Raw genomic sequence first — 15,871 nt, forward strand, 5'->3', positions numbered from 1 at the left:
TTTTGTAGCCTAAGTATCTGACAACATGTAGCACCTATTTTTTTGTTTTAACTGTTCATGTTTTTCACTTTAAAACCATTGTTTGTTTTTTAAAGAATTATACAAGATGCAAGATGGCTGCCACTGATGCAAGCTTGTAGGTAGATCGTCGCAAGCTTGCAGGAAGCTTGTTGCAAGCTTGCAGGAAGCTCGTCGCAAGCGTGCGGATAGCTCGTCGCAAGCTTGCGGGAAGCTTGTCGCAAGCATGCATGAAGCTCGTAGCAAGCTTGCAGCAAGGTTGTAAAAAGGTTCCAAATACTAGCTTAAACTGAACAAGCTTGCGGGAAGCTCGTCGCAAGCTTGCGGCAAGGTTGCAACAAGCTTCCCGCAAGCTCGTCTCAAGCTTGCGGGAAGCTTGTCGCAAGCTTGCAGCAAGGTTGTAAAAAGGTTCCAAATACTAGCTTAAACTGAATAAGCTTGCAGGAAGCTCGTCGCAAGCATGCAACAAGCTTGCGGCAAGGTTGCAAGAAGCTCGTCACAAGGTTGCAAGAAGCGCGTCGCAAGCTTGCAAGAAGCTTGTCGCAAGCTTGCGGCAAGGTTGTAAAAAGGTTCCAAATACTAGCTCGAAACGCGGTAGTTACTACCTTGCCGCAAGGTTGTTACCAGCTATTTATTAAGCTTGCAATTTTTGTTTGGGATATATATATATAGTCTTTACATACTTATCTTTAACTAAAAAATATCAAAATTGCAATGTGTTCATGCTCAGCAATAAACTCTGGCTTTCCCAAGAATCCATGGTAAAAATATTTATTTTTAAATACAAAACAGAAAAATTGTCTTTACCAAAACAGCAGCCAGTCCTTCACCTTCAGAGAATTATTGATAAACAATGCGTGCAAAATATGTACCCAATAACTGACATTATTTTGTTCTATTATTCTATCTATACTTTTCCCACCATTCTGTTAAAATATTTTGTGTAAATAATTGCAGTTTGGTTTGACGACTTATACATGTTTTACGATTTTGATGATGGTTTCTGAACTGTGTGTTATATTTTGCAGATGGTTGCAGCTTACAGTGTGCACAACATGGCAATATTATAAGCAGTAACTGCACATGTGCTTGTCAAAAGTACTGGACTGGAGATAAATGCGGTATGGCTGTTGTAGGAATAACTATTATTAGGTTTTTCTGAAATTCTACAATATAGAGAAATCATAGCAGAGAATTATTTCTTTCTTTCATCTTTCCTTGTTTTTCTTTCCCTTCTGTTTTTGAAACAGGTTTTTTTTCCAAGAAATACATGGAGAGTATATTTCGGTGGACCGGACTGGAAATATCAGTAACATGAATTCAAGGCTAAAAAATCATCCAGGCAGAACATGCAATTGACCTCTTCATATAGAGTGTTTAACAACCAGTCTGAACTAATAATTGCTTGCGTTTAGGAAGATATACATACATTATTACTTGTCAGCCATAATCTTAGACAAAATGATGTGATCAGTGTCTGGTTTTGTATGGTTATCGTTAAAATCACTTAAAATGGTTACCGTTAAAATCACTTAAAATGGTTATCGTTAAAATCACTTAAAATGGTTATCGTTAAAAACACTTAAAATGGTTATCGTTAAAATCACTTAAAATGGTTATCATTAAAATCACTTAAAATGATTGTCTACACCAACTGAGTGATAATCATAGTACCTGTAAACAGATAAAATTGTTTTTAAACAGTGAGCCTATCAAACATGTTACATGATCCAACTCATGGCACGAACAAGAAACGTTGTGCCTAAACCCATCAGAAATCAATTAATACAAATTCTACAAAGCTAAGAATTTAAAAATTAGTTGTCCTCCTTTAGTACGGCAGTATAGTGAACAACCCATCACAAATTGCAAAAGTTTTAATTCCAACTGTTAGTCCATGAGCCAGGCCAAAAATTGGTACCATTTGAGGGCACCAAACAAAACTATTTTAATTATTTTAGTATACCCTTGGACAAAACAAAAATGCATGATGGACTTTCCAATAGAGTAGCTTATTGTCCGAACCAAATTGTTAACAACTACAAAAAATTACTCTCCTACCTTTAATTGCCGTTATATTTCCACCAAAGTTTGTCCAGACAGATATCTTGAAAAAACCATTACAATGACACAGATTCCACATACCAGATGATAACTATGTCACCTATATCGACTTCGCTGAGAGCGCATAGGGCAAAAAGCATGTAATTTTGTATCAGCTGCCATTTTGACTTTTTATGGAATATTCTTCAAGAGGGGTGAAAGGATAAGACTTAATCTAACAACGTCATAACATGTTATGATGTAAAAGCAAACGTGATGAAGTCATATTATTTTTTTATTTTTTTTAATTATTATTATTATTTGTTTAATGATACCACTAGAGATCATTGATTTCATATTAATTGTGTCACATACTTTGGAGGCTTTCACCCCTCTTAAGGAGCATTCCATAAACAAGCAACATGGCAGACGGCAGAAAACTACATGTATTTTTCCCTATGCAATCTCAGCAAAGACGATATCGGCGACATCGTTGCAGTCTCTTGTGTGGAATCTGTATATCTGTAGTGGTTTTTTTGCGATTTGTGTCTGGACAAACTTTGGAGGAAATATAACGGAAATTAAAGGTAGGAGAGTAATTTTTTGTAGTTGTTAAAGCCGCACACCCTAGTTCCATCCAGCGAAAATAAATTATAATTTGGTTAATCTACAAACCTGTAACACACTTAGATCACGCTTTTATCAAATGGAGTGAAAAAGCAGGTTTTATATCGATAAATACCATGGGAATCCCCATGTCCCAATTGCTTGAAATAATTTTAAAAGTTAGTATTCTGATGTCACCGGTAGAAGCACAACAATGCCTACGTCACGACAAATTTCACAGACTTGGGGTGCGTTCGTTTCACCTCTCCTGGACATGTTCCAACTGTTCTGTCCTGGTTGTATCCCCTCTCCAGATATCGTAAGACTTAGCAAAATTATTGGTTTTAAGGGTTTGTAACGTTTTGTATTGAGACACTTACTTGTCTGAACTTTATTGTTACTGAAAATGTTCACGAACTGTGAAGAAAAATCTCACAAATGAACAACAACAAATCGGATGTTGATTGCGCGAACCGTGCACGAGAAAACAAACCAAACCAAAATGATAACGGTCACGTGATATACCAACGTCTGTGACATTAAAAATAGATTGGACCTCGCTTGCTTAACGGTTTTTTCTCGACAACATGTTTTGTGAAAAAATGCAAAAAATGCATTTCGTGGTTTTACAAACATCAGGATTACCAAAAAGCACTTCAGGTGAATGGAAATGTGTATTCTAAATAATAAAATGTAAGTAAATTGCAATTTTATTTGTGAAAAATGGGGTTTAATAGCGAAAAACAACGCCGTAATGGTTAACAAATAAATGTAACTAGGGTGTGTCCCTTTAACAATTTGGTTCGGACAATAGCTTTAGCAGGTGGTCAAATGTGGGGAGTTTTTGTGTAGAAATCCATGTTTTTGTGTTTGCCAACACAATTATAAACCTTGTACATTGTGGTCAATAAATTTTAGAGCACATCGAAAATATAAGACATGTATATACATTTATTACATACATGTACCTATTCAATCTTTCTATAGTGATAAAGGCCTTTTATCCTGCATTGCACATATGTGCAATCTGGACCGGAACTTTTAAATGGGGAATTCCCTTTTTTCTTTTTACTGCAGTTAGTGCTTTTTATTTACTTACGTCATATATGATTTACAAATGACGTCATATCATATTTGAAACATTACTCAAGGCTGTATGATTCTTAACGTTAAATGAATCCATGAAAAGAGTTTTGATCATAGATTTAAAAAATTTAAGTGTTCTTATGACGTTAAATTAAAAACCGTTTCTGTAAAACATAAAAGAAGGTATGTAATAAATACAGAACTTCACATATGTTGTTTTCGCTTCCTATTTATTGCACTCGTTTATTTCACGAAAGAACATACCACTCGACTGCTACGCGGTCTTGTGGTATATATTGTTGCACAAAATAAACTTGTGCAATAAATACATGTACCTGTAGGAAGCGAATGTGCAGTTCTGTATATATATATAGAATACAACTTTATGATACTACTATACCTTTTCAAACCACAAATTTAAGTATCTAACGAAATGTGTGTGGGTTTGTTGTTGTTGTAATTTTTTTCAGGGTGGGGGGGATGTTTTTCTTGTTTTTCTTTCAAATAACCAAAATTTAAGGCCACAAAAAAAGAGGAATTTATACAGTAATTGTATTTCTAAAGATTCTACTGACATACATGTAGTTCTCACGATTGTTGTTTAATTTTTACTGAATTTATTCTCACATACATGTACATGTATAGTAAAATACATATGTTATAATTATGATTAAATACTGTTTGAAGAAAAAAGAATTATATTAATATTGAAAATATTCAGTACACTGTAAAAAAACAAGTGAATCTCTACATTTAGGCAAAATTGCTAACAACTTTTGAAGCAAGCATCACACACACACATACACACACACACACACACACACACACACACACACGCACGCATGCACGCACACATACACACACACACACACACACAACAGACACATGCTCGTGCGCATGCAAACACAGACACGCACAATGATTGTGACAGTAACATTATGAGCAATCTCCCTGACATCAAATTATTAAGTTTACTGTTAATTTAATTTTTAATGTTTTTTGAGTTAAAAAGCCTAATACCATTACTTTTATAACACAATCTAGTAGAGAAAAGCAAAGTTTTCTGACTTGATAGCAATACTATATGTAACTTTTATTATGTACAGATTGATTATGTCAGTGCTCTGACTAACCTAACTTTAATTCCAAATTACTACTTGTTCCACTATAGTTATATTTTTCTACGTTTTTAATATGTTATTCCTGACTAAATTGTGAACAAACCTACTGACTCATTTGATATGTTGGTGTGTAATTAGTGGTCGTTAAACTGTCAGATGATATGTTGGTGTGTAATTAGTTGTCGTTAAACTGTCAGATGATTTGCCCAAATATTAAAAATACAGTCACAGATGAAACACAGATAATGGTTAATGGTGGCTATGTTTAAGAATTTTATTTATGAATGACAATTAATCAAATAATGGTTAAGGGTGGCTATGTTTAAGTTTTTTATTTATGAATGACAATTAATCAGATATTGGTTAAGGGTGGCTATGTTTAAGTTTTTTATTTATGAATGACAATTAATCAGATATTGGTTAATGGTTGCTATGTTTAAGTATTTTATTTATGAATGACAATTAATCAAATAATGGTTAATGGTGGCTATGTTTAAGAATTTTAGAAAATTTGTTTCTAATTTTCATTATTATTCATACTTACCTAGTACTAGCACAACAACAATGCTATACGACCCTGAGTTATAACCTCCACTGCAGAATTATCTCCCCTTGCCGGATGTATAACCTACACCCGCGCATGGGTAGACCGTATATCCTCGTTATCGATTCAAAGTCCGGAATGACTGAATTAAAAAAGACCTCCCTCGGGGCGGGTGGGAGGTAACTGTTGTTGTGCTAGTACTAGGTAAGTATGAATAATAATGAAAATTAGAAACAAATTTTCTAATAGTCTTATTCAACTTACCGTACTAGCACAACAACAATGCTATAACAGACGTGATATAACACCGTTAAAGCATGAGAATTTAACATTAAAGGGAGGAGGTAAGAAAACAAGGAGGACTTACCCATTCAACCAGTAGTGTTCGTCTCAAGTAATGATACAGTGAAAAAGCAACCCACATCATACGAGGTATAAAATGTCAAAGTGACTTAAATTGAAGAACTAAACCCCAATTAAAAGTAAACCAAGTTAACAAGGTGAGGAAACCCGCACACCAAGTAATGGTAAAAGACACTCGACTGCCCCAGATAGTCAACCATCCACCCCCAACTCTCCAAACAGGAGGTGGAGAACTATCTCCCAGAAAGACTGCCACTAGCGACCGGACAAAAAAGTCTATCAGAATTATCCGCAGAAAGCGTACGAGATAAACACTGAATGATGGCCGGAGGAAACTCTTCCCCTGGCACCTGGTTATTAGCCACGAAAACAGGATCAGTACGTAACGTAACTGACCCGTCCGTATTGTAATCCACCAAATCATGCAAAAAAGCATGAATCTCACTAATACGACGGCAAGCCGCTAGTGAGACCAGAAACAAAGTTTTCCACGTCAAATGACGAAGACTGGCGGATTTCAAAGGCTCGTAGGGCTTGCCTTTGAGTGCATGCAGAACCAGAAAAACATTCCATTTAGGCAAAATGGAAGGCTTCTCAACCGTGTTTTGCAACGACTTAAGCAAGTCATGCAACACGAGATTCGTTGAGAAATCTTGACGTCCACACTGCCTTAGAGTAGTGAAAATGGACGAATGGTGACTTCTCACTGTTTGAACCTTCAGCTGTCTTTCTTGGACAAGAGCCAGAAAGTACTCAGCTAAGTCATTAACAGTAGGCGACAAGGGATCCACATCCCTCTCAGTCGCCCAACGAACCCAAGTGCGCCAGTGACACTGGTAGACCCTCTCCGTAGACTGGCGCTTCGAAGAGGAGACAAGCTCAGCAACCCGTTTAGAAAAGCCTCAGTTTCAGAGGGAAACCCCGACAACCGCCATGCGTGAAGTCGGAAAACCTCCTGCTTCGGATGCCACTCTGTCCGACGCAGTCTCTGACTGAGCAGATCGGGTAACAATGGCAACCGCACCGGCTCCTGCACTAAAAGTGACAGGAGCGGAGGAAACCAGGCTTGAGCTGCCCAACTCGGGGCTACGAGCGTGACACGACAAGGTTGCTTTGTCAGAACCTTGCCAAGCAGAACCGGAGGGGGAAAGGCGTAAAAATCCAGTCCCGTCCAGTCCATGCTCAACGCATCATACTCCAGTGCCAGTGAGTCTGGTACCAGCGATACAAACACTGGCAACTGACATATCGAGTTGAGGACTCCCCCACAACTGAAGAACTCGATAAGCCACCGCCAGAATCCCCAAAGGCACAAGACTCAATGACAGGGATTTGGTGCCTCCCCACCGATTGAGGTTCGCAACAACCGACGTGTTGTTCGACCTCAACAAAATTCGATGATGTCGAATAACGGTCCTGAAATGGAGACAAGCATGACGCACTGCTTCCATCTCCAATAGGTTGATGTGACGACTCCTCTCTGAAGGAGTCCACACCCCTGACAGATGTTGATCCAAAAGGTGTGCACCGAATCCCTCGAGGGAAGCATCGGTAAACAGGACCAACTCTGGAGAAAGTGGGTGTAAAGCAATGGCCTGGGACATACACTTGTCCACTAGACAATCTTGGATCAGAAGAATGAACCAAGGCCCCAATGGTATCACCAAATCCCAGCTGAGACCATCCCACACTTGGGACAAATGCCATTGAAGCGGTCTCTTGAACTGTCTGAACCGCACATTCAGCGCCGCCAGCGATTCGAGATGGCCTATCAACACATGGAGCGTGCGCACCGACGCACTTTTCTCCACCAGAAGATGTTGCGCCAACGTTGTGAAATTGTGAAGTCGCGAAATCCGTCGGAAGAACGGACGCCTCCACAAGGTTGAAAACCACCCCGAGATAAGTGAAAACCTGCGTTGGCACTAATTCCGACTTAACCCAATTGGGAATAAACCCCAATTGGAGAATCGTGTCGATCACGAACTCCACGCCCACGAGACATGCCGTCTGTGACGCCGCCGGAATTAACCAATCGTCCAGGTAATTGTGCATCCGTATACCCAACAGATGCACACGCCCCACCACTGTCTTTACTACCCGAGTAAAGACGTGAGGGCTTGTGGCCAATCCGAACGGCAGAACTTGAAACTCATAAGCTCTGCTGTCGTAGAGGAACCGCAAGTACTTCCAAAAATCCCGATGGATTGGAACATGCAGGTAAGCGTCCTTCAAATCGATGGACGCCGCCCATTCCCCCACCTGAAGCCAAGCGCGAACAGACTGAACCGTCTCCATCTTCATAGATGGAATAACGACGTAAGAATTCAGCGGCTTCAGGTTTAGAATTGGTCGCCACTCACCATTCTTCTTCTGGGCGAAGAACAGATGGGAATAAAATCCCGGTGGGGCCCAAATCTACCTCCTGGATGGCTTTCTTGTCGAGAAACTCGACAACCATCTTCTTCACCAGTACTTGTTTGTCGACAGACGGTACTGCAGGTAACTGGGGGGAGGACGTCAGTGGAGGGGGTGATGAAAATGGAATTCTGTATCCGTTGCGGACAATTTTTATTTTTATTTTATTTTTTTATTTAACGACGCCGCTAGAGCACATTGATTTTTTATCTTATCATTGGCTATTGGACGTCAAACATATGGTCATTCTGACACTGTTTTTAGAGGAAACCCGCTGTCGCCACATAGGCTACTCTTTTTACAACAGGCAGCAAGGGATCTTTTATTTGCGCTTCCCACAGGCAGGATAGCACAAACCATGGCCTTTGTTGAACCAGTTATGGATCACTGGTCGGTGCAAGTGGTTTACACCTACCCATTGAGCCTTGCGGAGCACTCACTCAGGGTTTGGAGTCGGTATCTCGATTAAAAATCCCATGCCTCGACTGGGATCCGAACCCAGTACCTACCAGCCTGTAGACCGATGGCCTGCCACGACACCACCGAGGCCGGTCCGTTGCGGACAACCGACAAAACCCATGGATCCAGATCTGGCAGTTTGCACCAACTTTGAACAAAATGGCGAAATCTGCCCCCCACAGGAAGATCTGCTAACGGAAACTCCGTAAGCAGATGTCGATTGTCCACGCACCCTCATCCCGGGTGCTTCCCACCCCTGGGCGCCTTGCCCCGAGTGGAACCACGAAAATGTGCCGGCTTCCCCCGAAAACGTCCCTATTTCGATGAACCACGGCATTACCCGACTGCACGCCCGAATCAGACACCACAGGGATCTGATAACTGTCAAGAAAAGTCGATTTCTTAACAGGTGGAGGCTTAAAAGTAGACGCCGCCTGGCGCTTACGAGCAGTTCGGGACTGAGCAGCAGGAACGAATGTCGCCGCTTCTTGGTCCATGACCAAGTTAAAATTGGTCCCAAAAAGTAAGGTTTCCCTTACTGAGCGACTACGAAAGTAGGTTTTAACCACACCCATCGCTCTCAGTCCCGCCAGGTAGTGATCCCGATGCAGAAGTAGACTGTTGACAAAAACACTACCAGCAAGCTGAGCGACGTGATGAGAGGCTTTAGAAGCCGCCAACAAACAACCCTTAGCCATCGGCGGAAGACCCGTGACTGCTTTATCTAACCCAAATAGGAACGTATCTAAATGGTTATTGACTTGAAAAAGAAGTCTCTAAATCCGTGAGTGGCACACCGATTAGGAGATGGGTGGCAGTCTGCCTTCACCCTAGTGGAAACGACCGCTGGATGTGAAATGAAGGAAGCTCCCAATGTCTTATACGAAGATGTGGACAAAACCTTTGCCGCAGACAACAGTTTCCCGGTAGCTAACGCTGCCGGAAACTCTTCCACCACCTCCCCCAAATACGATCGCTACCCGCAATCAAAGCATCAATCTCCGCAAGAGATTCATGCACCTCGTGCGTTAACGGCAAGCCGAAATCCTGCCGCAGAGCATCTGTCGCTAAAGGCCGGTTTCCAAATGAAACACCCTTGTAAGACTGAACAGCCTCCTCCGACGGAATTGCATCCACGCACACCAGTCGGACCTGTTCCTGTACAAAACCAAGAACCGCCTGGTAATCATAATCGCCGTCTGGCGTACCATCGGCCAAATTGGGAATCTCATCAAGCACCGAACCTGGCGCCGACCCTTCCCCTGAACCACACACTGATTTGAAGGGAAAATCCTCTTCCGAAGAAGAAATGTTTTCAAACGACGCGCCATGCGCTGACTGTAACGGAAACGAAACTGCATGGGCAGGACGATGCGGACCGGCCGAATCTGCAAACTGGTCCAACCCCGGTCTCGCTGGAAACCCCGGCGGTGGAGGGACTGGTGGAGGCGATTCCCCTAGCCAGGCCATGAAATTCTCAAAAAGAGAAACATAGTCCCCCCGAGTCCGCCCCTGAGGGCGACCCGAAACCATCGGACCCTGAACGAAAGGTTCCGCCCACTCAGTCGAGGGATAACGCCTGGAACCTCTACCTGGATCTGACAGGTCCGGATTGACCATCGGTGTAGACACAGGCGCACCCAAGAAAGCTGCAGTTTCCCTGATCCCTGCCGAAGCAGACAACGGGACTGGTGGTGTCGGTTGAACTGGACCATCAGGAAATTCGTACACGTACGAATCCTGTGCCGAATTCTGAACCCAACGTACCACTTGTGGATTAGCCAACCCAGTTGACGTAGCCACATGTGAACGATCTAAAAGTTGATGATGCTGTACAGGCCCACTGGCGTCGCACCCGAAACAACGCCACCCGGCTCCGTGACCGAGACAAGGTTGTGCAATTTCGCCAAGTGGCTCGATCACCGAAGTAGCGCCGAAAGACGCGTTGGCCAAAACGGCGCCCTCGGACGCCACGACCAACCCTGCACCAGAAATCTGGTGAGACAAACGGTGCCGCAAAGCGGACTTCATTCTAGAGCTAATCGACCCCTTCACAGAAGGACCGATAACCCTGCCCGCATCAGCAAGATGGAAGTCAGAACTGAGAGACACAGTCGTTCCTTCCACGACCGCACTCCCTCCGACTGACACCCCCGTTAAACCGTAACAGCCGCCGCCTCCACCGACGGAGGCAAAAGCAAATCCCCAGGTGGAACGGAGCCTGACCTGGAAGCAACAGCGCCCCCTCTGCGTCAAGCGGTGCTTCGGGTTTACTGGTATCACCATGAAGATGGCGAAGAGACGAGGAGGCGCCCTTGCGCCTACCACTTGTCCGCGAGCTCTTTGAACTGGACACCGACTTGCCGACCGATGGCAAATCGGTATGGAGCACGACCCCGGAGATTGCCCGTCCTGTTCACGTCTAATCATCCTCTTACGCTCAGCGTCTTTTGACAGCTTCTTAGCCTTCCCCCACGTGGAGGGGGACCAATTTACACAGATATGACACTGGCGTTCAAAACAACAAGAACGACATAACAAATGCTGATCAAACTAGGGAAGTCGTTTAAGACAACCCCCCTCGGCACACACAACCAACCGGTTGGAGCCCGAGGAAGCCGTGTTGGACATTAACCCCCTGTGTAAATCACCCAAAAGACCTCGTATGACAGAGTAAAACAAAATTACAAATTAATAATTTGACAAAACTTTTACTACAGAACTCGAACACGACTGCAATGGAGGACTGCAGAATAAAAAAAATGAGGATATACGGTCTACCCATGCGCAGGTGTAGGTTATACATCCGGCAAGGGGAGATAATTCTCCAGTGGAGGTTATAACTCAGGGTCGTATAGCATTGTTGTTGTGCTAGTACGGTAAGTTGAATAAGACTATTATTTAATGGTGGCTATGTTTAAGTATTTTATTTATGAATGACAATTAATCAGATATTGGTTAATGGTGGCTATGTTTAAGTATTTTATTTATGAATGACAATTAATCAAATAATGGTTAAGGGTGGCTATGTTTAAGTATTTTATTTATGAATGACAATTAATCAAATAATGGTTAAGGGTGGCTATGTTTAAGTATTTTATTTATCAATGACAATTAATCAAATAATGGTTAAGGGTGGCTATGTTTAAGTATTTTATTTATCAATGACAATTAATCAAATAATACAAAGCATAACAGTATTCAAATTTAACTATATGTTTATGATTTTGCTGGTATCTGTACTGTTTCATATTTTTCAGACAAATGCAACATAAAGTGTGATCATGGTGATCTACAAGATTCTTGCACCTGTGATTGTGACAAATACTGGATTGGAGACAAGTGTGGTATGTCTGCTCTATAAATAAGTATTAATCACATTTTCTGAAACCCTACAGTATTTAGAAACATGTAAAGATAAAATGTTTGGTGTTTTTATCTTCTGTTTTTAATGAATGGATGTTTAAGGACACCCGAGCACAAAATAAAATGTAAAGAGCTGTGCAAAAATCTAAATATCACAGTTAATATATATTACAATTACTCTCCATCAGAATGTGTTGAATGATCGGTGTACACTGACAGTGCTAACAATGAGACGGAGGATCCTCATTTAGAATAAATGTATCAAATATATAAATATCACAGTTAATATATATTACAATTACTCTCCATCAGAATGTGTTGAATGATCGGTGTACACTGACAGTGCTAACAATGAGACGGAGGATCCTCATTTAGAATAAATGTATCAAATATATAAATATCACAGTTAATATATATTACAATTACTCTCCATCAGAATGTGTTGAATGATCGGTGTACACTGACAGTACTAACAATGAGACGGAGGATCCTCATTTAGAATAAATGTATCAAATATATAAATATCACAGTTAATATATATTACAATTACTCTCCATCAGAATGTGTTGAATGATCGGTGTACACTGACAGTACTAACAATGAGACGGAGGATCCTCATTTAGAATAAATGTATCAAATATATAAATATCACAGTTAATATATATTACAATTACTCTCTATCAGAATGTGTTGAATGATTGGTGTACACTGACAGTGCTAACAATGAGACTGAGAATCCTCATTTAGAATAAATGTATCAAAAATCTAAATATCACAGTTAATATATATTACAATTACTCTCCATCAGAATGTGTTGAATGATCGGTGTACACTGACAGTACTAACAATGAGACGGAGGATCCTCATTTAGAATAAATGTATCAAATATATAAATATCACAGTTAATATATATTATAATTACTCTCTATCAGAATGTGTTGAATGATTGGTGTACACTGACAGTGCTAACAATGAGACTGAGAATCCTCATTTAGAATAAATGTATCAAAAATCTAAATATCACAGTTAATATATATTACAATTACTCTCCATCAGAATGTGTTGAATGATCGGTGTACATTGACAGTGCTAACAATGAGACCGAGAATCCTCATTTAGAATAAATGTATCAAATATATAAATATCACAGTTAATATATATTATAATTACTCTCTATCAGAATGTGTTGAATGATCGGTGTACACTGACAGTGCTAACAATGAGACTGAGAATCCTCATTTAGAATAAATGAATGTATCAAATTTGTAATTGTATGACCTGGGGACGGGACATAGCCCAGTGGTAAAGCGCTCGCTCGATGCATGGTCAATCTGGGATCAATCCTCGTCGGTGGGCCCATTGGGCTATTTCTCGTTCCAGCCAGCGCACCACGTCTGGTATATCAAAGGCTGTGGTATGTATTACCTGTCTGTGGGATGGTGCATATAAAATATCCCTTGCTGCTAATCAAAAAGAGTAGCCTGCATTTGGAAAAATGTAACAGGTTTCCTCTGATGACTACGAGTCAGAATTTCTAAATGTTTGACATCCAATAGCCGAAGATTAATTAATCAATGTGCTCCAGTGGTATCGTTAAACAAAACAAACTTCTTCTTTTTTATTAGCAGGTAGTGAATCATGACCCGTACGTGTCACCATATATTGCTTAATAAAATTAAAATGTTCTCCAAAAATTAACCTGTAACCCCTAAAATGGTAATTAATGGGCATTATGAACCAAAAGGGTTTATTACTGTAAATAATTATATGATACTATTGATTAATTAAATAGACTGTGCCATCTAAATTCACAGAACTGATGAATTATGTAGTTGCAAAGTAAACAAAATTATCACATGTTTATTGTAGGTGGTCGTTATACATTTTTTTCTGGGTATTTTTCCAGAGTAAAAAATACTGCAAACCCATTTCATTCTGTTAATGAACATTGAAATATGTTTAGCTGAATAGTTTATTATTTTATCTGGGTATTTATGTTGTTTTACAAGTCAGACTGATCAAAGAGAAGCGCCTTGGCTTAGATTACTGTGTTTGGAAGTGACATCACTTCCCTTCCAAGCTAGAGAAACATAGGCGACGAAAAAGAAACAAAATGGCTGCTCCCATTTAGCAGGAATAATCATGTTGGTTTTTTTAAATTAAAATAGTTATCAGGTTTTAAATATATAGTTTTATGAGCTGTAACTTAACAGCCATATCTGGTACATTTTTATTTAACATAAGTTTACTCTGAGGAATGTTTTCATTAACAAGAATGGAAACACCCCAGATGCGCTATTTCAGTTTCTTGAAATTCATTTTCAAGAAGTAGATGAAAAAAGATATATTTGCTAGGAGAAATGTGGAATCCAAATGATTCCATCCTGAACTTGCGTTACAGTTTCTTAGAGATACTGAATTTTATTTACCATTTTAGTTGCACCTTTCTGAGATATTTGTATTTTTCACACAACTCTTTATATCTTTACATTTAATTAACTCTTGAATTTGTATTTTGATGTTGGTTATCATATCATTTATGCATTCACATCCAATAGATACTTTTATTTTATTTTTAGTACTGGGGTGTCATTAAACCTATAGCATTGATCTCCATAAGTGGGCCCATTTATCGAGCTATATCTTGTTCCAGTCAGTGGTCTGTAAATGGTATAACTAAGGTCTTGGTATGTACTATCCTGTCTGCTGCTAATCAGTCATTGTGTGGCAGCAGTGGGTTTCCTCTGTCAGTATCTGTGTGGTATTTTACAATATGTTCAACACCATGTAGCCATAATTAAAATGTGTTGAATGCATCATTCATTAAATAAAACATTCTTTCCTTCATTTATTCAATGTAACGGTTAATTCCTGTGAAGTTTTTTTTTTAGTCAACTGACACTTCCAATGGATGAATTTATTTGCCTTCGGAAGGGACGGGGAGGGGGCTGTGGGTATGGGCTTTATCTCTGGCTTTGCTGGTGGTCTTTGTGATTGACAATGATCTTTTGATAAAATCTCCATATTATCATCACCAATATTGACCAAAGATTTATAAAGAATGCTATTCGGGATTGAACATTCAATCTTTTTTTTCAGCAGACCCAGCTGAAAGGACATTTTGATAATTTTTTGGCTGTATATATTTATGATTTTACTGACTTGTGCACTGTTTTATATTTTGCAGATAAATGCAACTTAGATTGTGAACACGAAGGCATTGTTCAACTTGATTGCATATGTGCTTGTAAAGGACACTGGATTGAAGACAAGTGTGGTATGTCTGTTCTATGAATATGCCTTTTTATATTTTTTTCTGAAATAATATATTAGAGAAATTACAGCTCAGTTGTCTTTCTTTCTTCTACATGTTCTCCTTCTTCATTTATATCAGTGTTTGACCGACCGCGGTGGCACAGCGGTTAGGCTATCGGACTACAGGCTCCAACCCAGAGCAAGTTCTTAAGGGCTCAGTGGGTAAGGCCACTACACCCTCTTCTCTCTCACTAACCAAGTAACAACTGTCCTGGACAGAAAGCCCAGATAGCTGAGGTGTGTGCTTGAACCTTAATTGGATATATAAGCACGAAAATAAGTTGAAATGAAAATGAATGTTCTCCATGAAAAGCTGAATTTCCGCCATGCTACTCTTACTTAGAAACCTTAACGTCTTCATTTTCAAAAGCACGCTCTCCATGTTGATTTTAATCCCCATAATTTCCTTTGATACCAGGCCCTAGAAATGACTTAAGACCAAGATCAAAGTCTGGTTAGCTAGGGATCAACACCCAGATCCCTGCTTCATTTACCTTAAGACTTACTTGAACACTTGATTGATTTGTATGAT

General features: G+C 40.1%; 1 protein-coding gene across 1 annotated transcript in view; it reads left to right on the top strand.

The window, feature by feature from the left end:
• The window catches only part of LOC121385885 (protein draper-like), a 116,965-nt gene that overhangs the window by 45,237 nt on the left and 55,857 nt on the right, over nt 1-15,871 (top strand). The window contains exons 8-10 of the mRNA XM_041516676.1: nt 1,047-1,139; nt 11,919-12,005; nt 15,212-15,301. Of these exons, the coding sequence (XP_041372610.1) occupies nt 1,047-1,139; nt 11,919-12,005; nt 15,212-15,301 (270 nt within the window). The remainder of the gene's footprint in view (nt 1-1,046; nt 1,140-11,918; nt 12,006-15,211; nt 15,302-15,871) is intronic.

The sequence above is a fragment of the Gigantopelta aegis genome, chromosome 12, assembly GCF_016097555.1.
Source record: "Gigantopelta aegis isolate Gae_Host chromosome 12, Gae_host_genome, whole genome shotgun sequence".
NCBI classification, from domain to species: Eukaryota; Metazoa; Mollusca; class Gastropoda; order Neomphalida; family Peltospiridae; genus Gigantopelta; species Gigantopelta aegis.